General features: G+C 45.0%; 1 protein-coding gene across 2 annotated transcripts in view; it reads left to right on the plus strand.

Annotated features, from left to right (window-relative positions):
* LRRCC1 (leucine rich repeat and coiled-coil centrosomal protein 1) overlaps window positions 1–25,972 on the plus strand; it is a 93,742-nt gene that overhangs the window by 7,106 nt on the left and 60,664 nt on the right. For both annotated transcript variants that reach the window (XR_012320167.1, XM_073679520.1), the window contains exons 2-4: window positions 3,424–3,500; window positions 6,640–6,845; window positions 17,274–17,339. Coding sequence is in view for 1 of the 2 variants with exons in the window: in XM_073679520.1 (XP_073535621.1) it covers window positions 3,442–3,500; window positions 6,640–6,845; window positions 17,274–17,339 (331 nt within the window). In the remaining variant the exon portion in view is untranslated. The remainder of the gene's footprint in view (window positions 1–3,423; window positions 3,501–6,639; window positions 6,846–17,273; window positions 17,340–25,972) is intronic.

The raw sequence follows: 25,972 nt of genomic DNA on the forward strand, positions 1-25,972 counted from the left end.
GATAAAAAGATTGCTTTCCTTGATGTGATGATTTCAATTGATGAGTCGGGCCTTTTGAGATCCTCAATTTATCGTAAACCTACGGCAGCTAACAGTCTCCTTAAATGGGGGAGTTATCATCCAACCCCACAAAAACGAGGGATCCCGAAGTGTCAGTTTTCAAGATTAAGAAGGAACTTTTCCTCAACCTCTGACTTCTGTAAGAAGGCTGTAGCTCTCAAAGAAAGGTTTTTATGCTGGGACTACCCAGCCGACATAGTCAAGGCGGCATATAAGAATGCACTTGGACAAGATAGGTCCAAACTATTGCTACCTCATACCAGATCAGAACCTGAATCCATGACCAGACTGATTGGTACTTTTGATGACCAACATCCACGAATTATGAGTATTTTGAGAAAATATTGGGGTATATTGCAAACTGACCCCGATATTAAGAAGTGGATTACACATTCACCCTCAGTCACTTTTAGGAGGGGTAAATCGATCAGGGATCACCTAGTACATAGCCACTTTACCCCTCCTAGGAGGGAGGGTACCTGGTTAGATAGAAGATCGGTTGGTACCTTTTAGATGTGGTCATTGCAGCTTCTGTAAGTTTTTTTCGCCGTCTACAACCTTCTTTAGTGCAGTAACTAAGCGTATTTATAAGAACAGACACTTTGCCAATTGTACAACTACAGGTGTAATATATCTCTGTACTTGCACATGCCCAAAAGATTATGTTGGAAAAACTTAAAGGCAGTTCAAAATCCGTATTGGGGAACATTTAGGTGACATCAGACACAAAAGGGAGACGCCCCTAGCGAAACATATAAACACTTATCATGGTGGTAATCTAGACTCTATTTCGTTTCGCTCTGTTGAAGTGATTAGCCCTTCAGCCCGCCAGGGCGATTGGGATAAAGTGATCCCGCAGAGGGAATGTAGATGGATTTTCTGTCTGGAATCCCAAAACCCAGGAGGTATAAATGAACAACTAAACTTCTCTAGCTTTGTCTAAGTCTATTCGTTCTATTAGCATACCCACTTATAGGAATCAATACTGGCATTATGTCATTTGGACTTATATATACATTTACTGTCTCATGGTCAGTATCCTGGTCCATGAAAGTTTGGACAATCAGACTACTAGTATTTCCTGTTAGTCTTTGTATTTAGGCCCTCAGGACATACAGTTTAGTGGGCTTATAACTTTTTATTACACCTCTATATTTCCCCCTCTTCTAGTGACCGTTTCTTTTTTCATCAACAATTCTTCTATGCCTAGTGTTAGGATCTTATTTGTGTCTTATTTTTTGTTCATAACTTCCTGATCTTGCGCTTGTTATAACTTATAGAATTGGTGTTTCCTGCTCTTTCTAAGCGCTGGTGAGACGCATCTGCTTTCCACCATGATCGAGCGGCGGAAGTGACGTCATGTGTCCGCCGCGGGCGGAAGTACTGGTGACACGCATATGCGTTCCATTGAGCTCACGCGGCGGATTTGACTTACATTGCCACATGCAGAAGAAACAAATCGCCGTTGGCACGCACTCAGCGTTCCAGCAGTGCCTCATGGTGGTGATTGCTCAACCGCGCTAGATACGGCTGACAGGTGTTTCCTGTACAAGTATTGCAGGGGGTGTATTTAAGCCTGATGGGTCACTGACTCTTTTGGCTTGTTGATTCAATTGATGGGACATATTTACTTCTCCATCCAGCACTACCTATTATGGTGTACTCCTGTGATTGTCCCCTGATGAGCCCTGACCTAGGAGGGGGCGAAACGCGTTGGGACTGGGACCTCATCTTTATATAGTGATAATGAAGCAATCAGCATCAGATAAGTCTGCAATCTAACAGTTTGTTATTACGTGATTGCTGTGATGTGAATTTATTTAGCACATTGCACTAAGTATTGGGAGTGTAGTGCACATTATTACCATGAATGTTTCAGCATCACATGTCTGTTATCTAGCAGTCTCTTTTTTTGACTGCTGTTATATTACCTCAATGAGAATATTTGACTAACACTGTTATTATATGATTACTAAAGTGGTCTGCAGATACCTTTTTTCGGCCATTTTGTGGGTTAACTGAGACGCAAAAAGCTATTCTAATTCTATATTTATTGATAGGGATACATGGTCTCTGTCAATTCTATTTTTTACAACTGTAGCCCTAACCTTCTTGGGGCATTGACATTGATTGTTGTGGTCATTTCAATAGAATAAGTTATCTTGTTGACACTCCTTACCCATCTTATCATAACTGATGCATGGTTCTTTACTCTTACAGCATATCAACTTTTGATATGACTGTCAGGTCTCCCAATTTTGGGACACCGGTTTATTTTTTGTTTTGTTTTCATGTTTGTATGTCTGTATAGGGACGTGCTAGGGACAGGCAAGGGACAGCCTCCGTGGAGCGGGGACACCACGCCGACACATTAGGGTGATTACTCCGCTGTTAGGTAGGGCATTCCTCCCTTAGGGCCTATAGGGTTAGTCTGCTTGCCATTTTGTGCTGCCCTATTGCCTTTCCTTCCCCATACTTGTATCTGAATTTTTGTCCTGAATTATTGCTATTATCTTTTAAAATATCTATTAAAAGTTATATCTTAAGGTGTATACTTTATGTTCTCTGTGGTTTTTGCATTTTTTGATACACCTATTTAACACTACTATTTGAGCCTTTTGGTTCTTGGTTTTGTATTTGTAGTCCATTGTCCGCCAGTCAGCAGTCTGCTCTCAAGAGGAGTAGACAACCGAGGAACTACCAATGCTCGGTCCATTCAGATGGACCTCCTTATAATGGGTCCTCACTGCCCCACTACCAGGGCTGTGGAGTCGGGATAAAATGGACCAACTCAGACTCATAAAATATATAATAAATTGGGTACAGTAATTCAATGCAGTTTGTGGGGAATATTTTTTTCATAAGAATTTGGGAAAGTAATAAAATGTCCTATAAATGTCTGTCCTATTCCTGATCTAAGGGTCTAGACTTTTAGCTGAGATGAATCTGTGCTACAGTAAATTTATCACTTAAACATGAGCCATGTATGGGGGAGTCGGAGTTGGTGTCAAGGAAATTGAGGAGTCGGAAGTTTGGCTTACCGACTCCACAGCCTTGCCAACTACCGCCCTATAATGGGTCCAGTGTAAGAAAGCCTTGGCACTCGCTTCTTCAAACAGACTGAATTATTTTATTGTTCATAGAAATTCCAGATTTAAAAAAGACTTTTTGGTCAGTAAGACCATCAGTCATCTGGGAGTTGATTACACTGCAACAGGCAGCGCTGAAAAGGTGTCTGCGGTATCCACAGCTCAGACTAGAGGCGCCTATAATGAGTCCTGACTGCCCCACTACCGCCCTGTGACTGGTTTGGTGGTGGTCTTATATGTCTAAATGTTTGTTAACAAAATACTTTGTGTTTAGGATCCGGCCATATTAAAGATGGCGGCCTGGAATCAAGATGGCAAGGAATTGAGCTTGATGGATAAACAGATCACAAGGTAAGAGTCCCAAAGCTGCATATTAAAGGGGTTGTTTGGGCATGTAATGTTGATGGACCTACTCTGCAATACTTCCATCAATATCAGATCGGGGGCGGTCTGACACCCAATGCCACCATCCATCACAACTGCCAATCACCTGTTACTAGCATCCAGACGTAAGCATTGAAGGGAGCTGATCCGCACTCGGCACGGCCACTGCTAAATACTGCAGATCAATATCATATTCCCGGACAACCTCTGTTAACAATTAAGGAGGATCTGCCATACGATTTCACAATACAAACCCCAGACATTAATTAGATCTTTTTAGACCCAATGAGGCTGCTGTTTATTTTGAAAATTCATGTCTGAATGGCTGTATAATCCTTTATGAAGGTTTATGCTTATTTTCTGCCAATCTAGCCAGAGAGCTGCTTCATGGCCCACCGCTCTGCTGCTGAGATCTCACACTGCTCAGTGCAAGCTAAACTGACTGACAGGGTGTGAGGGAGGTGAATGGATACTCGTGGACTCTGAGCGCTGTCTCTAACTGGACTCATTAAATGCACATCTTACTATCAGGATTATGCAACTATTCTGAAGTGGATTTTCAGCGTAGGTACACCAGCCTCATTAGGTCCAAGATATCTCATAATGTATGCAGTTAATATTTTGAAATCTGGTAACAGATTCTCTATACGATGTTTCCCAGGCCGTGTTCATGTCAGATTTTCTGACTCTGTTTAAAGTGTGTGTTACATGGATGTCTCACAGTGAGATCCATCACCCATGGCTATAATGGCTCCTTATAACACTGACATTATGAGCTTTTCATGGGGCGGGGAAAGCCTCTGGGTGACAGGTATTACTACTTGGCATTGCTTCTAAGGTCTTCATCACCAGTTGATATGTTTTACAGCTACATCATAAAATGTCCATGATATATTCTTTCAGCGAATGCCTGTCACAGATGACATTCTGCCACCGATGCATCTATGGCCTTTAGGCTCCTAAATTTAAAAGAAAAGTATAAAGCACGGATAGATCTGTATACAGAGTTCTACTTCACTAGTCCGTACGAAGCCATTGGCATGCTGACTTATATTGATCAGATGAGGACCTTAAAGGGGTTGTCCGGCCTTAGGCTACAAGTCTGCAGTTACCACAAGTGACTGCAGACTTGTGAGTCCTCACATTGCGCACACTGCACGCTGTGAGGATTTTCTAATGGGAGCGGCGTGCGCGGTATGTGGCCGGGAGAATGCAAATCACATGACCACCCGTTGCCCACACCGAGGAATCCTCAGTGTGCCTAGAGTGACTGCAGACTTGTAGTCTAAGGCTGGACAAACCCTTTAATTAACGCTCTCTTGGCCTTTTATCACTAAAGCAGCTATACGCACGCACCATGTACGTTGAGATCATTTTTTTTTTTTTTTTTTTTGCTATACACAAAAAATGAGATGTGAACAGGCCCTAAGGTCCTCACTCTAAGACCACTTATCTTTATACAAGTAGTTGAATAGCCACGCATATGATGGTGACTCAGGCATCCCACAGGAATAAACAAGAAATCCTATCAATGAATCCCACAGAAATAGTCTGCAGAAGCTCTGATTAACCTTTTAAAGTATTATGATTAGTGGAGCTACACTACTAACACTATTTGTCCCCGGTCTCCTGCATGGCTCCGCGTGGTGCAATTCTGAAGACTGACAGTTCAGACCAGCGTCATGGTGGCGCTGCTGGTCTGTACTGAGCGCTCTCCAAGTCTGCAAGAAGTGACTGCCTCTGCAGCATGGAAGAAGTGAAGTGGGACTGGTTCTGGTCAAGTGATCTGGCCAGCTTCAGAACTGCATGAGCTTGCTGTAAAGCATAGAGCCTGCTTGTGCGGCACACTGCTTGCCTAGGTAACCAACCACTCTGAGGCTGCAGAGTGGCCGGTAACCTAGGATACAAGCTGTACACTAGAACACTAGAAAATTAAAAAACTCTTTGTTCTTGAGAATGGTGAGGATTTCTAAAGGCCCCGTCACACTAAGCGATGCAGCAGCGATCCCGACAACGATACGACCTGTCAGGGATCGTTGCTGCGTCGCTAATACATCGCTGGTGAGCTGTCAAACAGGCAGGCTCACCAGCGATCAGGGGAGCAGCGACATCGTGGAAAGGATCTTTCCACGATGTCCTGCTCCCGGTTACCAGCCTGCTGAAGCAGGAGCAGGCTCGTAACCATGATAAACAGCGGGTTACTAAGTGCGCTTGTGCCCCTAGTAACCCGCTGTTTACCATGGATACCACTCTGCTACCGTGCGCGGGAGGTTACCGTTCACCTTAGCAGAGTCGTATCCATGATAAACATCGGGTTACTAGGGGCACAAGCGCACTTAGTAATCCGATGTTTATCATGGATACGACTCTGCTAAGGTGAACGGTAACCTCCCGCGCACGGTAGCAGAGTGGTATCCATGGTAAACAGCGGGTTACTAAGTGCGCGCGTGCCCCTAGTAACCCGATGTTTACCATGGATACCAGCCTGATCGTTGGTCCCGCTGGTCACACACAGCGATGTGTGCTGGCCAGCGGGAGGCCAACGACCAAAAAATGGTCCAGGACACTTTGCAACGATCAGCGACCTCACAGCAGGGGCCTGATCGCTGCAAAGTGTCACACATAGCGACGTTGCTGTTGCGTCACCAAAACCGTGACACAGCAGCGATCTCGCTATGTGAGACGGGGGCTTAAGAAGGGTTGAATTGCAAAGTTGCTTGTTTGTACAAGCAATGCAATTTTAACTATTCATGAACTTAAGACAACCCCCTTTTATGTGAATGGGTGCAGAGTCGTCTGACAGCCGTGCAGGATAAGATGGTGCAGCTGGAAATGGGGCATCATGTAACCTAAGATTAAAGGAGTTGTACATTTCATTTCTGCATATCAAGTCCCATCGCTGTTGTCTTATCCAAGATTTTATCCCTATAAATCATGGAGATCTTATTTAAAGGGCTAGTCCCATCACTACAGGTGTGGTGCTACACAGTGCAGAGGGGTCAAATGACAAATCCTCTTTAGCTCTGACCTTTGCCGCCTATTACTTGTCCAGTTTTCTCATTTAGTAGATCTGATTGTTTACTAGTCTTCCTTTTTATCCCCTTAGTTTGCTGGACGTTACCTTGAACCCCCACCTCCTGTCACTCAATCTACACTGCAATCAGATCTGCAGGATTGAAGGCCTCTCCTATCTTCATGGTTTACAGCACCTGGACTTGTCATCAAATCTTATCTCCAGAATTGAAGGTCTGGACTCCCTGATACGTCTACAAAGCCTGAATCTGTCCTGTAACAGGCTCACGGCAATAGAAGGTTAGATAATAATAATATTATAACGCCATTTATTCCATGGCGCTTTACATGTGAAGTTATAGCCTTTGTGTAGGACTGTGAAAAAAATGTTTATAATTTCTTGACCATATTGTTAGTGAAAGAGGACCTGCTATCACTATTTTGCATGTTTAAAAGGGTTGTCTAGTACTTTTAAAAATACACTGTGTTCCGAATTATTATGCAAATAATATTTTCTCAGATTTTCCCAAATTACCTATATGAATTGCAGTCATTGTAATTTTCCAGTCAAATAACTATTAGAGTACAATTGAAAGGTTTTTGTACAAACTGCCCATGATAACAGTATATTTTTAAAAAACTCAAAATGCATGTTCCAAATTATTATGCACAGCAGAGTTTTCAACCTTTTCATTTTAATAAAGAACAAAAAAATGGTCATTTTTGAAATTATAAGCATTAGCAGGTTATTACAAACTGAAATCAAACCGTTTTCAACTCAAAACTTTATTCTAGGTGATGTTACATTTGCACATAGGACCCCTTGTTCGAAAGGAGCTTCTGAACTCTCTCGTCCATTGAATTTGTCAGGTTTTGGATGGTTTCTGCTTCAATTGTTTTGCATGAGGACAGAATACCCTCCCAGAGCTGTTGCTTAGATGTGAACTGCCTCCCGCCATCATAGACACTCCTTTTGATGATGCTCCAGAGGTACTCAATGGGGTTGCGGTCAGGGGAGCATGGGGGTCACACCATAAGTTTGTCCCCTTTTATGCCCATAGCAGCCAGAGATGCAGATGTGTTATGTGCAGCATGAGACGGGGCATTATCATGCATGAAAATGATCTTGCTGCGGAATGCACGGTTCTTCTTCTTGAACAATGGAAGGAAGTGCTTTTTGAGAAACTCAACATACATTATGGAGTTCATCTTTACCCCTTCAGGGATCCTAAAGGGGCCGACAATCTCTCTCCCCATGATTCCAGCCCAAAACATTACTCCACCTCCTCCTTGTTGGCACCGTAGCCGTGTTTGCATGAGGTGTCCATCAACCAGCCATCCTCCACTCCATCCACCTGGACCATCGAGATCATTTCATGCATGATAATGCCCCGTCTCATGCTGCACATAACACATCTGCATCTCTGGCTGCTATGGGCATAAAAGGGGACAAACTTATGGTGTGGCACCCATGCTCCCCTGACCTCAACCCCATTGAGAACCTCTGGAGCATCATCAAAAGGAGTGTCTATGATGGCGGGAGGCAGTTCACATCTAAGCAACAGCTCTGGGAGGGTATTCTGTCCTCATGCAAAACAATTGAAGCAGAAACCATCCAAAACCTGACAAATTCAATGGACGAGAGAGTTCAGAAGCTCCTTTTGAACAAGGGGTCCTATGTACAAATGTAACATCACCTAGACTAAAGTTTTGAGTTGAAAACTGTTTGATTTCAGTTTGTAATAACCTGCTAATGCTTATAATTTCAAAAATGACCATTTTTTTGTTCTTTATTAAAATGAAAAGGTTGAAAACTCTGCTGTGCATAATAATTTGGAACATGCATTTTGAGTGCAGTTTGAGTTTTTTATTTTTTTTAAAAATATACTGTTATCATAGGCAGTTTGTACAAAAATCTTTCAATTGTACTCTAATAGTTATTTGACTGGAAAAGTACAATGACTGCAATTCATATAGGTAATTTGGGAAAATCTGAGAAAATATTATTTGCATAATAATTTGGAACACCGTGTATGGCAATGTGTTTTAATGATAAATAGAAGCTTCTTTCTAATTACCTCCTGTTGCTGTTTCTGCCTGTGAGCGGCGCTATTGGTGGCCGCTCACAGGCAGCACGTGTCCCCCGCTGATGTCACATCGAGTGAGGCGTGACTCAGCTCTGGGGTTCCCGCGGACGTCGCTACCGTCTAAGACGGCACTGGCACAAACTTTAGAAAAGAAGGCAGATACCGATACCAGAGGCAGACGGAGGAACCTGGGCAGAGCCGAAGATCCTACCCACAGTCCTGCCCCCGTGCACCGAAAGCTTATTACCCAAAAACATCAAATGCAGATTAAAGATCAACCAGGTTATGGATTTCTCCACTAACTGTATCTGTTGAAACTGTGTAACAGCGCCATTATGGCCATACCTTTGCTTAAACATGCTAAATCGTGATGACCGGTTCTCTTTAAGCAAAGGAAGTCTCTATTAAAGGTTTTTTTTCTTCGTTTCATTGTATTTTAATCCATTGGCTTTTTATGCATAACAAAACCTAATACATTTCTGCTGGCTCTCCACCGCTGCCTCCTGTCTCTGTTGATGTGACCGCAGTGATGACCGGGTCTCAGCAGTCTGGTGCCATCTACATTGGCAATATCGCCATAGACCGGAGGCGGCGTTGGAGAGCCGGCAGGTGGTAAGTACAGCTCTGTCATCTTCATGTTCATGAAACAACCCTATGTTACATTCAGATTAATGCTGTTCCTTTTCTTCCATAGAGGAGAAACTGATTGGAAAATTGGCGCCATCTGTCACCCTGACTATTTGTACTGCGTTAGCATCTCTATGCTGGTACCAAAAAATAAAACTACACAAATAAAAATCCACTTTAAAGGGTTGTCCTACCATCAACTATCATAATAAATATATAGGCCATAATAAATTAAAGGGATTATCCATGTGCCGTGGTTAGAAGAACGCATCTTGTTTTTCTAGTCACCTGACCACTGCATCCAATCACAGGCTGCCGCTGACCTCTTACTCCTAAATGGAGAAGGCATTGCTTCCAGTGCAGACCTCTAGAGCATCATGCGCTGATTATGCCACTGGTTTTTATTTTAAGCGTATTTATGCCTTCATTTTTTTTCGGAATTAGAAAACCCCTTTACCATTTCCTATTTCAGCAGCAGAATGGAAGGAAGGGAGACACAGTCATTACTAGTGGGTAGGCGGAGCCCACACAGGATAGAACACCTCAGATTACAAAAAAGTGTTGACCGGCCCCCCCAGCTTGGGCTCCTCCTACTCCAGCTCCCCAGTCTAAAATTTGAGGTCGCAGAGGATAGTCTCTGCCGGAGCAGCTCCTCAGAAAATTTTTTATTTTTATCGGACGGAGACTTGGACCCCCCGTGGTTTAGAGGTCTCAGGGGTCTCAGCGCTGCTGGACCCCCACCTCTCCCCTGGCGGATCTGCATACCCTTTTATGGTGGTCCCTGCAGAACCCTGCCGGCCCCGGGGGATGAGGGACGCTTCCCGGTGGAGACGCAAACCGTGCCATTGGGGTCCCTGCGCGCTCCGCCCTGGGGGGAAGCTAAGGGCCACAGCGCCACAAATCCCTAGGGGTCCCTGTGGCGCTCAGCTGGGTGAGTACTCAGCATTGGTAAATGTGTTTGAGTGCTTCAGCGGCTGCTGCGGCGGCCGCTGTTACATGTGTACTGTTGGTGACTGTGTGTTTTTTGTCCGCAGGTGGATCCCTGCAGGACATGTGAAGCGGGGCAGGAGCGGAGAGCGGAGGAGTCACGCGCTTTTTTGAATGCCGGCGGGGGGGCGTGGCTTCGCGCCTTCCCGGTCTTTTCACGGGCAGGTAGCGCTCTGAGCGCGCGCTTTCTCCTGTCCCTCCCCTTCCGGCTTCTCTCTCTCACTGCGCGGCGGCCATTGCTGACGGCCTCCTCCGGCTCCTCACTCTCCTCTCCTCCCGTCAGAACCGAAGGAACACTGCACAGCGGCCAGCTGGGTGAGTCGCTTCTGCCTGTCATGGCAGAAGCTTAACCTCCTCACCCCCACAGCGCAGGGCACCTTTCTGCGGCACAATTAGGTGGCAGACTGTGCTGCCCTGCAGCTACTACCTCATATAGAGGTTTTTTTGTCTGGGACTCGCACACCTCTTTCATTTAGCAGAGGTTGTGGGGAGTCTGCTGCATTAACCCCCTGGTAGGCGGTTAACCCTTAATTGGGGGACAGCTGGGGTAGCTCTCTCTTTAAGAGCTTTAACCCTTCAGCGTTCGTTTCTTTCCTTTTAGAAGCCACACGGTCCTAGTTACTGACAGGTTTAAGCCTGCTATATACTGTGTGAGGGCATGTCAGATCAGGGTCCAGGAGGCGCGGACCGTCTCCCAGGTCCGCTACAGGATCAGTCTCGCGTATCTGACTCGCAGGAGTCCTCGACGGCGTCAAGTGTAGCGCAGGTCGGGGGGCTCAGTGATGTTAAAATGGAGGCTCTCACTCGTTCTATTGATAGCCTGTCTGACCTTCTGGGTCATTGGGTGTCAGCTAGATCCCAACTGTCTGTTCCCCTTCAAGCTCTGCTGGGGAGATGTCCGATTCGGATAAAGAGGGTCGGCAGGGTCGCTCTGCCTCTCTTTTGGGCCGTGTGGATACTTTTATTGGAGCTATGAGGGAGGCGTTACAGTTACCGGAGGAGGTAACTAGATGCCCTGGTAAGTCGGCCCGGCTGTTTCAGGAGTCGCATAGGTCGCGGTCAACGTTACCATCTCTGGATGAACTTGATGGGACGGTGGAGAAGGAACGCTTGTGTCCAGATAAACGTTTTCAGGGGACACGGTTTTTTGAGGCACTGTATCCGTGTTCTACGGAGTCGATTGCTAATTGGATTCCTTCTCCTGAAGTGTATGTCCCTTTATCCCAGCTTAGCAAATCTTCATTACTTCCTGTTAAAGGGAAGGCGAGTCTGCAGGATCCGCTAGATAGAAAAACGGAGATGGCGGCTAAATCCATCTACGAGGCCGCGGGTCATGGATTCAGAGCGGCGTTAGGAGCCATGTGTGCTGGTGAAGCTTCCCTGAGGTGATTGGACCGCCTACGGACGGCGTGGCAAGATGGATCCCCGCTATCCGAGGTAGAAGGGCTTTTCAGGTTGTTGGAAGAGGCAGCGCGATATGGCAGAGATGCAGTTCTGGATACTACGTTACTGCTGTCCAGGGCGCAATCCTCGGCTGTCACAGTCAGAAGAGCACTGTGGCTTAAGCAGTGGACCGGAGACTCAGTTTCCAAGCAAGGTTTGCTGTGTTTAGCTTACAAGGGTGGGCAGCTGTTTGGGTCTGACCTCACGGAACTGATTGCTAAGGCCAAGGCAAAAGAAACGGCCTTACCGCAGCAAAGAGCTGTGGCTTCTGCGTCTGGCAAGTCTAGTGCCGGTAGTAGTCGGTGGCCCTTTCGGCCCAGGGGACGGTTCGGTCAGCCCTCTTGGGGATCGGGTCGTCCCTCGTTTTCAGGAAAAAAGACCTCTCAGAAATCCCGCACTCCCTGGTAACAGAGCTTCCGTCAAGACAAACAGGAAGCTGACAAAAAGCCCGCTAAGGCGGACTGACGCCAGGGTCTCACTCGAGGGTCCTCGAGTGGGGGGTCGCCTGCTCCAATTCGAGTCGACTTGGGCGTCCCACGTTTCAGACGCCTGGGTGACGCGGGTTGTGTCGGCAGGCTATTTCATAGAGTTTCTTTCTCGATCCCCGGACAGATTTTGCCAATCTCGCATTTCGTCAGAGCCCGAGCTAGCTGCCGCTCTACGGCGGGAGGTCGATTCCCTTCTGCAGAATGGTGTGGTGGTGCCGGTTCCGCCGGAGGACTGGGGAAGGTGGTTTTACTCCAACCTCTTTGTGGTCCCCAAAAAGGAGGACAAATTTCGCCCCATTCTGGATCTCAAAAAATTGAATCTGCATGTCCGGACCTGGAAATTCCGCATGGAGTCGCTTCGCTCGGTTGTGGCGGCTCTGTCGCAGAACAATTTTTTAGTGTCAATCGACATTCGCGACGCTTATTTGCATATTCCCATCGGAAGGGCCCACCAGCGCTTCCTACATTTTGCCATAGGTCAGGACCATTACCAGTTTGTGGCCCTGCCATTCGGGTTGGCCTCAGCGCCCAGAGTTTTTACAAAAATTCTGGCACCTCTCATGGCGATCCTTCGAAGGCAGGGGGTTACAATTCTTCCCTACCTGGACGACCTTTTGATTGTGGCGTCCACAGAGGAGGAGGCGGTAAGGGCTCGCAACCTATCCCTTCAGCTCCTGGAGGACTTCGGATGGCTAGTCAATTGGAAGAAGTCATCTCTGGAACCTTCGCAGTCTATCCTGTTTTTGGGGATGCACTTCGACACGGTACGGGCAGTGGTGTCCTTGCCTCCGGACAAGCAAGCAAGTCTTCGTCAACATGTACGGGTTATGAAGTCTTCGACAGCAATGTCCCTTCGAAGGTGTATGCGCCTTCTGGGTTTGATGGTGGCGTCAATGGAGGCGGTCCCGTTTGCTCAATTTCATTCCAGGGGTCTCCAAATGCTCATTCTGAATCGTTGGGATCGATCGCAGGCTTCGCTGGATCGCAGTGTCATCATCTCACACAGGGTGCGAGAGTCTCTAGGATGGTGGTTACATCCAGAAGCGTTATCCCAGGGGAAGTCCTTCCTCCTTCCGCGGTGGTCGGTCATAACCACCGATGCCAGTCTGACGGGCTGGGGGGGGTCTGGAACGATCTCTGGGTTCAGGGAGTATGGTCGTCAGAAGAGTCTGTCCTGCCGATCAACATCCTGGAGTTGAGGGCGATTTTCCTTTGCCTCCAACACTGGACGGTCCTTTTAAGCGGTCTGCCAGTCCGAGTGCAGACAGACAACGCGACGGCGGCCGCGTATATCAACCATCAAGGTGGGACGAGGAGCTCCAGGCTCATGATGGAGGTTTCTCGGATCATGGTATGGGCCGAGGCCAGGGTTCCAGCCATCTTCGCGATTCACATCCCAGGAGTTCAGAATATCACGGCGGACTTCCTCAGTCGCGAGAAGGTGGATCCCGGAGAATGGAGTCTTCATCCGGAAGTTTTTGCATTGCTGTGCTCCCGTTGGGGAACTCCCCAAGTGGATTTGATGGCATCCAGGTTCAACGCCAGGTTACCGACGTTCATGTCCAGGTACAAGGACCCGGATGCTGTGGCGGTGGATGCTCTAGTGGCTCCGTGGGACCAATTCGAGCTAATCTATGTGTTTCCGCCGATATCCTTACTTCCTCTGGTGTTACGTCGGATCAAACTGGAGAGAGTCTCGGCTATGTTGGTGGCCCCAGATTGGCCAAGGAGGACGTGGTTCTCAACGCTGGTGTCGCCTCTGGCAGCGCCTCCGCTTCCACTTCCACTTCGCCCGGACCTGTTAACCCAAGGGCCCATTCGTCATCCGGACCTGAAGTCTCTGCGTTTGACGGCGTGGCTCTTGAGACCGAAATCTTGACCCGTCAAGGATTTTCAGCCGAAGTCATTGCCACTCTGCGAGCGGCCAGAGGTCCTGCTACCACTAGGATTTATCACAAGACTTGGGAAGCCTTCTTCTCGTGGTGTTCGGGTTCTTCAAGGAACCCCAGGATTTTTTCCATTCCCAATTTGTTGGCCTTTTTGCAGTATGGGCTGGACAAGGGTTTGGCAGTTAGCACCCTGAAGGGTCAGGTTTCCGCTCTATCCTTGCTGTTTCGGAAGGCTATCGCCTCGCGTAGGGACGTACGTTCCTTTTTTCGCGGGGTAACCCGTCAGTTTCCGCCGCGGAAGGCACTTGTGACTCCTTGGAGGCTCAATCTTGTCTTGGAGGCTCTTCAACATGGGCCTTTTGAGCCTATGGACTCTGTTAGCCTTTCATTGCTTTCCTGGAAGGTTGACTTCCTGGTGGCGGTCACCTCTTTGAGAAGGGTTTCTGAGTTGGCGGCTCTTTCTTGCTCGCCTCCTTTTCTGGAGTTTCACCCGGATCGCGTAGTGCTTCGCACACAGGGCGACTTTCTACCTAAGGTGGTGTCACAATTTCATGTTAACCAGGATATTGTGTTGCCCTCGCTCTGTCCAGAACCGAGAAATGCGAAGGAACGGGCCTTGCACACATTGGATTTAGTGCGGGCGTTAAAGTTCTATTTGTCTATTACTCAAGGTTTTCGGAAGTCGGACTCACTTTTTGTGATTCCAGCAGGTCGTCGTCGTGGTCAACGAGCTTCCAAGGACACTATAGCTCGATGGATTTGGTTGGCCATTTTAGAGGCTTACCGACTTAAGGGCGAGCCTTGCCCAATTAAGATTCGAGCTCACTCCACGAGAGCTGTGGGTTCATCGTGGGCTTTTCATCAAGGGGCCTTGGCAGCTCAACTCTGCCGGGCGGCTACCTGGCGCTCCGTCCACACTTTTACAAAGTTTTATAAGGTGGACGTCAGTGCTTCCGCTGATGCGGCCTTAGGACGTAGGGTCCTGCAGGCGGCTGTAGTTTAGGTTATCTCTTTAACTTGTGTTTAGCGCTGGTTGCGCATTTATCTAAGTTGTTGGGAATCTGCCTCTGTTGTTTTTTCCCACCCTTAATTTCTGGACTGCTTTGGGACGTCCCACTAGTAATGTCTGTGTCTCCCTTCCTTCCATTCTGCTGCTGAAAGACGGATTTTGGTAAGAACTTACCTGTAAAATCCTTTTCAGCGAAGGAAGGAAGGGAGACACAGCTCCCTCCCATGGCAGAAGTTTATTATTGTTTTCAGATGCGGCGTGACCCTTCTCTGATGGCGGTTATCTGGGCTGGGGTCGGCGCGCTAAGGCTCTGTTCCAGCATTGCCAGCTCATCGCAGTGGTCAGCTCCAGTGAGTAGTACCTGGGACTGTGTGGTTTTTTTTCTGTTATATGCATAACCTGTCTTCCTGCTTTCTTCTGAGTTTTTCAGAAGAGGTTGTGTTGCTCCGCTGGTGTTAATTGCTCTTCCTTAGCTTGTGTACGGACTGGAGAGCTGGAGTAGGAGGAGCCCAAGCTGGAGGGGCCGGACAACACTTTTTTGTACTCTGAGGTGTTCTATCCTGTGTGGGCTCCGCCTACCCACTAGTAATGTCTGTGTCTCCCTTCCTTCCTTCGCTGAAAAGGATTTTACAGGTAAGTTCTTACCAAAATCCGTCTTTACCTATCTGTAAACGTCTGATTTACCAAAGTATAACATTATTTAACAAAACAGGGTAAATGCTGTAACACGCAAAAAAAATTGAAATGCCAGAATTAGTTTTTTGGCCCCGAACTTCACCCCTTCCACCAGTAAATGCAATGGAAAGTGATCACAACATCATATGTACTAACCCAAAATGATATCGGTAAAAAACATTAGCTGGCCACGCAAAAAACAAGGCGTCCTACAAGTCTGTCAATGGAAAAGTATAAAAGTTGTTGCGAGTCTCGGTAAATGACACGAGCGCAAAAAAAAAATTCTCTACAATTTTCCCTCATTTTTTTTTTTTTTTACCACTAAAAGAAAAAAAAACTGCAGCTGGTCGGCAATAACAATGTCACTTGAGCACCAGTACACGCATCGCTGGTCTGTGATTTGGAGTATATTTCATTTTTATTTTACGTGGCGCTGCTGTCCAAGTAGTTAATTTCTGCCATGTGACCTTCAGTAGGTTGCTGGTTGAATTGTGGAAGGTTTTCCTTTTTTAAAAAAAATAATTCTCATTTTATTAAAAACAAAGCAAAATGTCATTTAATAATACAGATAAATGACATGTCACGTTTCTATTTTTATGCATTCGGTAACTGTTCCAAGACAACCCCGTCTATAGGTACTAGGGAGGCTTGATTTGCTCAGCACCCCCTATATGGCCCACAACGGAGCGCAGCGCTGTACCATCAGACAAACTCTTCAAAGCACTTTCTTAAAAGCACATGATCCATCATTGAGAGCTATCACATTTCCCAGAGATCCCAGTGATCCTGAGAACGGGGCTCTGAAATGAACCAGCTGCATTCTTGTGCCTCCCAGTTGTCGGACCCCCACATATCCGCAAGTTGTCACCTACCGGAAGTTGTCTTAAAAACATTAATATGTGTTACCGTCTAAAGATTCACATTAGAAGTGTAACTAAAGCTTCAAAGTTTCATAGTTTTAAGGATGAAAAAAGACACAAGTCTTATATTAAAGAGGTTGTCCACTACTTTCACATTGATGCCCTATCCATAGAATAGGGCATCAATGTATGATCGGCTGGGGTCCAGCACATGGCACCCCTGCCGATCAGCCCTTATCGGGGCCGACGGCGGCAGGCCAGAAGTTCTTACCTGCGGTGCTTGGCCATCAAGTAGTAGTGGCCGACCCTTGTTACTGCACATCCTGCCCTATTCAATTAAATGGGAGGCGGATGTGTAGTACCCCGGGGCGGCCACTACAGATGGACGGCCAAGCTCCACAGGTAAGGACTTCCGGTCTGTGCTGGCACCGATAACAGCTGATTGCCGGTGGTGCCCTGATGGCACAATTCTTAATCTATTTACACCAGTGTTAACAACCTCCTTCATTTTCTATTAAAAAATATATATAATAATAAAATCAGGGGTGTCAGTATTTGTTGTGCACATTCATGGAGTGACTTTATTGGGGGTGGTGGAGTTGTTCTCACTTACTTGCCTTTTTTTGCCTGTGATATTCTTACACATGATTCCTATGTTTTCAGGGCTGCAGAACTTATCACATTTGAGGAAAGTGAACTTCTCCTACAATCGCATACATGACCTGAGTGGTAAGTGGATCTATAACCCCCGTCTCCTCATTTCCGCGGTTAGCTGTTGCATTGCCAGTGAAGAGGTGTTATTAATGAGCAGACGTTTCTAGCGAGACATGGTAATGCGTCCGATGGCGTCCTCCTCCCAGTTAGTGTAATGGATTGTGACAGTGACATCTTTATGATAATATCACTTTGTACACAATGAAGAACCGCAGATTGGTTTTCAAATTGTTTAACATATTAACATTTCAGTTTACTGGCCTCTGAAATCCGAGGCCTCCGGAATAGGAAAGTGGATGCATAAATTCATATTCTCCTGCTCCTATTAATGTGATCCCGCTCTTGGCACAGACAGGACCACTTATAGAGACCTGCATTTCCGTTAAAGAGAATCTGTCAAGAAGGCTGCTATCACTGTAACTATTCTTCTGTGGCCCACCACACAAAGGGTCAAAGACCGATGTTCTCCTCCGACAGGTCCTCTTTAAAGGGAATCTGCCACTGTGTTTTTGCCACCTAATATGAGAATAGAGACAGATACCCTGATTCCAGTGATGTGTCACTTACTGAGCTGCTTAGTGTAGCTTTCATAAAATCACTGTTTTATCAGCAGGAGATTATCATTATAGGTCTAGTAAACCTGCTGTCATGAAGTCCTGGAGATTAAAGAGTAGATCGATTCACGGGACTAATTCAGTGGTACCTGGCGGCTAGACTGGAGTCCTGTGAATCTCTTACCTTCCAGCGTCCCCCAGCGCTGCATTTGAATTGCCAGTGCTCCCGCAATGTCATCTGTGCATCATGTTGCACAGATGGCGTTGCACCAGCCCATACTGATTAAATGGCGTAAGGGGAACTCCGGAAGGAAAGAAATTCGCAGGACTCCTGTTTAGCCGCCAGGTACCACTGACCTGGATACTGAACTAGTCCCATGAATTGATCCACTCCTCTCTAGTCCATATGTATGAACTCTGTATAATCCCACTACTGATTGGCAGCTTTCTGCCTATGCACAGAGTACACAGGAAGCTGCCAATTAGTGGTGTTATACAGAGCTCAGCATTCAGAGAACTGGTAGATCTGCAGCAGAGAAAACAGTGATCATATCAAAACTGCAATAAGCAGTCCATTAAGTGATACATGACTTTTTGTTTTTTCTTTAGCTGCACCCCCACCTGATTGTCTGACACACTCTGTACTTCTCTTATATACAGTAAACTGAACCATGATCTCCTATATAATAACTGTGTAACTCATAATTACCTTTAGTATGCGCTTCAGACCCCGTACCACCACCCTTGGAGAACGTCAAGGATACAGTCAATGTAATTTTATCACACTGGCAGTTTTTAGGTCTGAGATGGTGACTCCGTTCACAGAATATAAGACCCATTCGATTTTCATAGGTCACATGATCACATGGTGATCAAAATGAACAGAAGTTTATCCTGAATATCTTGATAGAAAGGAACAATACTGAAAGGGAATCTGTCAGCAGGTGTTTGCTACCTCATCTGAGAGCAGCCTGATGTAGGCAAAGAGAAGCTAAATCCAACAATGTATCACTTAGATTACTGGGTGCAGCCATTTTGACACAATCACAGCTTTTAGATTTAGCAGGAAGCAGAGCGGAGGAAGCTAACCCCGCCCACACCACAGCTAACCCCGCCCTCCTCAGAATCTCCATGTACAAAGTTCATAGGCAATGAGCTGTCTATCACAGGAGGGGACGTGTCAGCCCAGGGCTCACACACCAGCTAGTCACAGCAATGATAAACTACTGGTGCTAAAACAGTCATTGTAAGCAAGAGCGGCATCGCAGAAATCGTGTGCTTTAACCCCTACAGCATGCGGTCTTCAGATTACGTAACAAAAACCTGCTGACAGATCCTTTTAAAGTGATACTAGCTGAATTATATACTGTATTGGGGGACTAGAGCTTTGGGATTGTCTTTTGAGTGACTGGAGCCGCACTGGACTGCAGGATGTTTCAGCACCTACAATATAGTAAATGTGTATTATGGGCTGTGTATGGACTGGCTGCCGGTCTACCGACAGGAATTTTACACCTCATATATGTCTATGAGGCTGTCATGTTTAGGTCATGAGACCCGCAGCCCTTCTGTGTATCGAGGTCCATACTTGTCCGAATGAGGCCGTAAGCGATAAATTCATTGCAGATCCGTACTGACAGGTTACTCACAGATTTTAAGACTTCTGCTACCAGTCATTGACTATTAACCCATCTCTGAGACACATACATGATACGTCTGATACACTTGTCCGTCACATAACTGTCCGTCACATAACAGATTTTTATACACCGGCGATAATAATAAGGGTATGTTCACACTGAGTGTGTTTACGTGCATTATTTTAATTTATTTTTTTTAGCAGACCTGCTTTAAAATCTACATCATAAACCTGTTCAAATACTGAATACTCTTTGATTTTGAAGTCTATATTCTTTAATATCTGCTTAAAAAAAGCTCCTCCATAAGTGTTTCCATTGAATGACTGGTATGCAGTACTAACGAGGGGTGTGCTGAAATTAGATGCGCCAAATTAATTTGAGTCTCGTGCCACTTAATGAATTCTGAGCAGCTTATCAGTGGCTCGTGCCTCCCCAAAATGTTACTCTAGTTAGGGACTGGAGTAACATTAATGGCACAAGAAATGCCACCACTTTCCTTGAATTTGATGGGCGGACATAGTCACGCCCCTTCTCGCCTGGCTCCTCTAGCTCCGCCCATCTTGGCATAGCCGCTTGAAACGGTGCAAAATGCCTGCGCAGTTTAGCAACCATGCAAAGTGATTGACGCCTTACCCCAGTTTTCTAGTGTACACACTTTGATGTATCGGACCCAAGATTTATTGGAAAACTGCAAAGTAGACTCCTTCCAAGGGTATGTTCACATGGCATCTTGAGAAAATGACGCAAAAAATGAACATGATGCACAGCAATGTAAAAATGACATGTTCTGTCTGATGTCACTTCTTTTAACCGCTTCAAGTTTCGGAAACTGAAACAGTTAAAAGAAGTGACCTGCTCATTCTTCAGGCGGCTTCCTTTGTCAGCCACCCTCTTTGCACACTTGAAAGTACAGCGTTAAAGTTGCCGGCGGAGGAACAGTCAGTGAAGCCGCTTCAGGAAAAACATGCCATGTGCACGTACCCCAAAAAACTCTTCAGAACTGTTTTGGAGAGGTTTTTTTGCAGGCTTTTTATTAGACAGTGCCTAGCTTGGGGCGGATTCCATCAGGAGCCGCTTCACAGAACTTTTTTTTTCACTCCCTTTTTGACCTCACCAGGCATTTTGTCAAAAACTGAAGCGGGGAAAAAACACTCAAGACACTGAACATATGAGCAGCAAAGCGGTTTTACAATAAATATGAATAGGAAGAGGCTCTCAAGGGTTTAATTACTCCATAAGCTCTTGTGCACATACTCAGAAAATAACCTGTTTAAATCAGGGTTTTGTGTTACTTTGTATTTTTTTAAATATTTTTTGCCTTTTTTAACATATCACAATCTATATAAAAAAAAATAGAAATCTTGACATTTTCACAGTGGATTTTTTTAGACTCTTAACTTCCTGTTATAGGAAATAACACATGTACATTAGCCACAGTGGTCAGACCCTGACCCTATCATTTTCTATTGAAGCATCTAATGAGCGGGTGTAAAAGTTAGGGGGGGGGGGGGAGTGGGGTGAGATGTGACATCAACTATTGTGTGTGGTGGATCCTGTGCTATTAGCTGTATATAGAGGTGTTACTTGGCAATCCTGTCACTGCTGAAAATTCTCCCTGAAAAGACCAGAAGTATCAGAGTAAAAATGCCCCCAGTGGCCAGTGTGAAATTTTTTTTTTTTTTTTTAAAATATAAAGATGGTAATTTTAAATAAAGAAAACATTAACCAATTTTCTGTTTTTTAACCCCTTTACACCCGAGGGTGGTTTGCACGTTAATGACCAGGCCAATTTTTACAATTCTGACCACTGTCACTTTATGAGGTAATAACTCTGGAACGCTTCAACGAATTTCACTGATTCGGAGATTTTTTTGTTTTGTGACATATTGTACTTCATGATTGTGGTAAAATTTCTTTATCACTTGTATTTATTTGTGAAAAAAAAACAAAACGGAAATTTGGCAAAAATTTAGAAAATTCGCTATTTTCAAAATTGTAATTTTTATGCCCTGAAATCAGAGATATGTCACACAAAATAGTTAATAAATAACATTTCCCACATGTCTACTTTACATCAGCACAATTTTGGAACCAACCTTTTTTTTTGATAGGGAGCTATAAGGGTTAAAAGTTGACCAGCAATTTCTCATTTTTAGAACAAAATTTACAAAACCATTTTTTTTTTTTTTAGGGACCACATCACATTTGAAGTCACTTTGAGGGGGTCTTTATGACAGAAAATACCCAAAAGTGACGCCATTCTAAAAACTGCACCCCTCAAGATGCTCAAAACCACATTCAAGAAATTTATTAACCCTTCAGGTGCTTCACAGGAATTTTTGGAATATGGAAGATAAAAATGAACATTTTAACTTTTTTCACAAAAATGTTACTTTAGACCCCAATTTTTTTATTTTTGCCAGGGTAACAGGAAAAAATGGACCCCCAAAATGTATTGTGCAATTTCTCCTGAGCACGCCAATACCCCATATGTTGGGGCAAATCAGTGTTCGGGCGTACGGAAGGGAGAGCGCGCCATTTGACTTTTTGAATGTAAAATTTGCTTGAATAATTAGCGGACGCCATGTCACATTTGGGGAGCCCCTGATGTGCCTAAACAGTGGAAACCCCCCACAAGTGACACCATTTTGGAAACTAGACCCCCCAGGGAACTTATCTAGATGTGTGGTGAGCACCTTGCACCCCCAGGTGCTTCAGAGAAGTTTAGAACATTGAGCCGTAAAAATAAAATGTTCACATTTTTGCAACAAAAATGTTTTTCAGCCCCCAATTTTGCATTATTGGGCAGTTTGTTGCGCAATCTCTCCTGAGTAAGCAGATACCCCATATGTGGGGAAAACCACTGTTTGGGCGCACGGCAGGGTTTGGAAGGGAAGGCGCGCTAACTTTTTGAATGTAAAATTTGCTTGAATAATTAGCGGACGCCATGTTGCTTTTGGAGAGCCCCTGATGCGGGTAAACAGTAGAAACCCCCCACAAGTGACACCATTTTGGAAACTAGCCCCCTCAAGGATTTTATCAAAGGGGTATAGTGAACATTTTGAACCCAGAGGTACAACACATTCAATATGATGACCTAATGTTATCAAAATTCTAAGTTGTCATTAGTCTTGAGCGCAAGTGCTCGCTACTTGAGTTTGCATCGGGTACTTGGGTATGCACAAAGTATCGCGGGTGCTCAAGTGACGTGCTCGAGTCCCCGCCTGCATGTTTCACGATTATTAGACACTCAAAAAAAAAAAACATGCAGGGATCGCTCGTGCATAGCAGGCAATCCCAGCGAGGTTTTTTTGGCTATATAACAGCTTGAAAACATATGGGGAGGAGACTCGAGCATGTCACTTGAGCACCCGTGATACTCGGTGCACAACCGAGCACCCTATACAAACTCAAGTAGCGAGTACTTGCGCTCAACATTAGTCGCCATATCGTCGTCATTTTTTTTTTCTTTACTCTTGAAACAATCCCAACCCTAATACAGCCCAACCCTAGAGTTTATTTTTTACGCCGTTCCTCGTGCGGTGTAAGTGATTAGACCGCTTTATTCTTCGGGTCGGTGCGATTACAGAGATGCCAGATTCATATGGGGTTTTTATGATTGACAGCTGTCATGCACTAAAAGACGCTTTTTTTGCAAAGACTAGTTTTTTCATCGCCATATTTTGAGAGCTATAATTTTCCCGTATTTCGTCCGACAGAGTCATGTGACGGCTTGTTTTTTGCGGGACAAGTTGACTTTTTTATTGGTACCATTTTTTGGCACGTGACATTTTTTGATCTTTCTATTCCGATTTTTGGGAGGGAGAATAAACAAAAACCAACAATTCCGGAATTGTGGGTTTTTTTTTATTTTTTTTTTTTATATACCGTTCCGCATGTGGTAAAATTGGTAAGGCAGCGTTATTCTTCGGGTCAGTATGACTACAACGGTACCACATTTATATTGTTTTTTTTTTTTGTTTTGGCTCTTTTACACAATAAAAACTTTTATAGAAAAAAATATTTTTTTTTGTATTGGTTTTATTCTGAGAGCTATAACTTTTTGATTTTTCGGCCGATTGTTTTTTGCAGGACAAGATGACGTTTTCAGCGGTACCACTTATTTCCATTCACCCTTTTGATCGTGTCTTTTGCATTTTTTTGTTTGGCGGTATGATGAATAAAGCATTTTTTTTTTGCATTATTACCGTGTTAACTAGTGGGACAGTTTTATACGACAGTTCGTTCCGGATGCGGCAATACCATATATGGGTACTTATATTGTGTGTCGTCGTCCCCCCCCCCCCACAACAATATTTATTTATGGGTACAATATATTTTTATTTTTTTGGATTATTTTTCAGTTTTGTTTTGTTTGTTTTTTTTTTTAATTTTTTTATTTTTTTTCACATTCTGATTTTTTTTTTTTTTTTTTTACTTTTACACCTTGTCCCACTATGGGATTTTCACATTTTATTTTCAGATCGCCTGTATAGCATAGAGAGCAGCAGCAGCAGCTCCCTGTGCTATACAGGCTGTCACTGCTGCAGAGGGAGAAGATACTTTGCTCATGCACTGCACCTGACCACAGTATCTTCCTGCTGTCTGGTGACCTGGATGTTGTCATGGCAACATCCAGGAGCCACGGCAGACAGCGTTGGACGCCGGCAGGAGAGGTGAGTATCGGCTATCAACTTTGATCGCAGCATTGAGGGACCGCTCCCTGCACATTGTCACAGCTGACACCCGGCGGCGATCGCCCCACACCGCTTGTGTGTGGGCGAAATCGCCATATGACCTAATAGTACGTCATTGGTCCAATCGGCCCAGGTCACCATGACGTACTATTAGGTCACGCGTCAGAAAGGAGTTAAATATATAACACAAAAACCTGATTTAAGCAATAGATCATTTTTTCATGAGAGCTTTCCCTTAAAGGGGTATTCCCATCTCCAAGATCCTATCCCAATATGTAGTAGGTGTAATAATTGTAATATTAGCAAATACCTCCAATTAGAAATGTAGTATATTTTTTCTGATTCACCATCTCTTTCCTTATGTGCAGGCATCGCAGGACCTTGGGTATCCATGGTTACGTCCACTGATAGTCACAGTTAGCTAGTTGCTAGTTGTCGTAACCATGGATACCTCAGGTCCTATGATGCCTGCCCATGAGGAAAGAGATAGTGAATCAAAAATACTATACTACATTTCTAATTGGAGGTATTTGCTAATATTATTATTATTATTACACCTACTACATATTGGGATAGGATCTTGGAGATGGGAATACCCCTTTTAAGTTAAAAGAACTCGGTCAGTACAGAATGACTGTTGAAACCAAGTACAGGCGCTCGGTGCATCATGGCGGCCAAACTTTTAACTTCACCTTCCCATCTGCTTGTTTTCACTCAGTCTTCACCCTCCTCTTTTTTGATATACAGCTCTGCCGGGAATAGTTGGAAGATGTAGTTAAATGATTGGCCTCGCCATGATGCACTGAGCGCCTGTACTTGGTTTGAACAGTCATTCTTTGCTGACAGAGTCCATTTAAAGGGTTTTTCAGGACTTTACAACTAATGATCTATAAGACAATGGGAAAGAACTTGAACTACCAGAAACGGCCACTACACACTGTCACTTCCTGTGTACTTTATTCAGTTGATTGGCGGGAGTCAGGCCTCCGCTTATCTGATTGTGATGACGTATCCCAACAAAATGCCAGTTTTGAGATTTAAGATGGCTACGCCTATCACGACTGGCAAAAAGGAAAATGGAATTATGCTTTTGTAGCATCTGACATGAACTCGCAAAGCAGCACACTATCTTTCGCATGTATAATACAACCTTCCTTCTCATTTTGCATCAGAGACGCATGACGTTTCCAGCAATAAGCAGATGGCCTTTAAGATTGAAATAAGGCGATATCTGCCCGTCTGTGGTCACCCTAAAAGTGTTTGTCCACTATCCCAACTCAGTTACTGGTTTTGCCATAAATGCCTAAGGATAATGCTCCTAAATATCCCCGTATACCTTTTCTGCCAAGTTTCGTGTTGTTTTATGTCTTTTTTGCTTTGCTTCCTGTGCCCTGGCACCAGGTCTTTTATCATAGTGATCAGTACCTCTTCAGAATCCTCAGCTCTCTTCTTACTACATTTCCCATCATTCCTTGTTTTGGGCTGCAAGCCAACAGTGAGCACAGACCTGTAACTGCGCCCTAACCCTTCCCACTCCTTCCCCAGTGTCACACACAGCATCAGTCCCATCTCCTGTACAGGACACTGCAGGGAATGGAAGTAATGCACAAAGCACCATTACACCGACCCTGATAATAAAGACTGTCCCCTACTTCCCCCTAGTGATATAGATGATGGGATGGATCAATGGATGGATAGGGAGTTATCTGAATGTATTCACATTATAATGGGAATACAGCAGGGTGTATATACATTAC

This window comes from Phyllobates terribilis, unplaced genomic scaffold (assembly GCF_046119375.1).
Source record: "Phyllobates terribilis strain yellow unplaced genomic scaffold, ASM4611937v1 Scaffold_4__5_contigs__length_816908805, whole genome shotgun sequence".
Lineage (NCBI taxonomy): Eukaryota > Metazoa > Chordata > Amphibia > Anura > Dendrobatidae > Phyllobates > Phyllobates terribilis.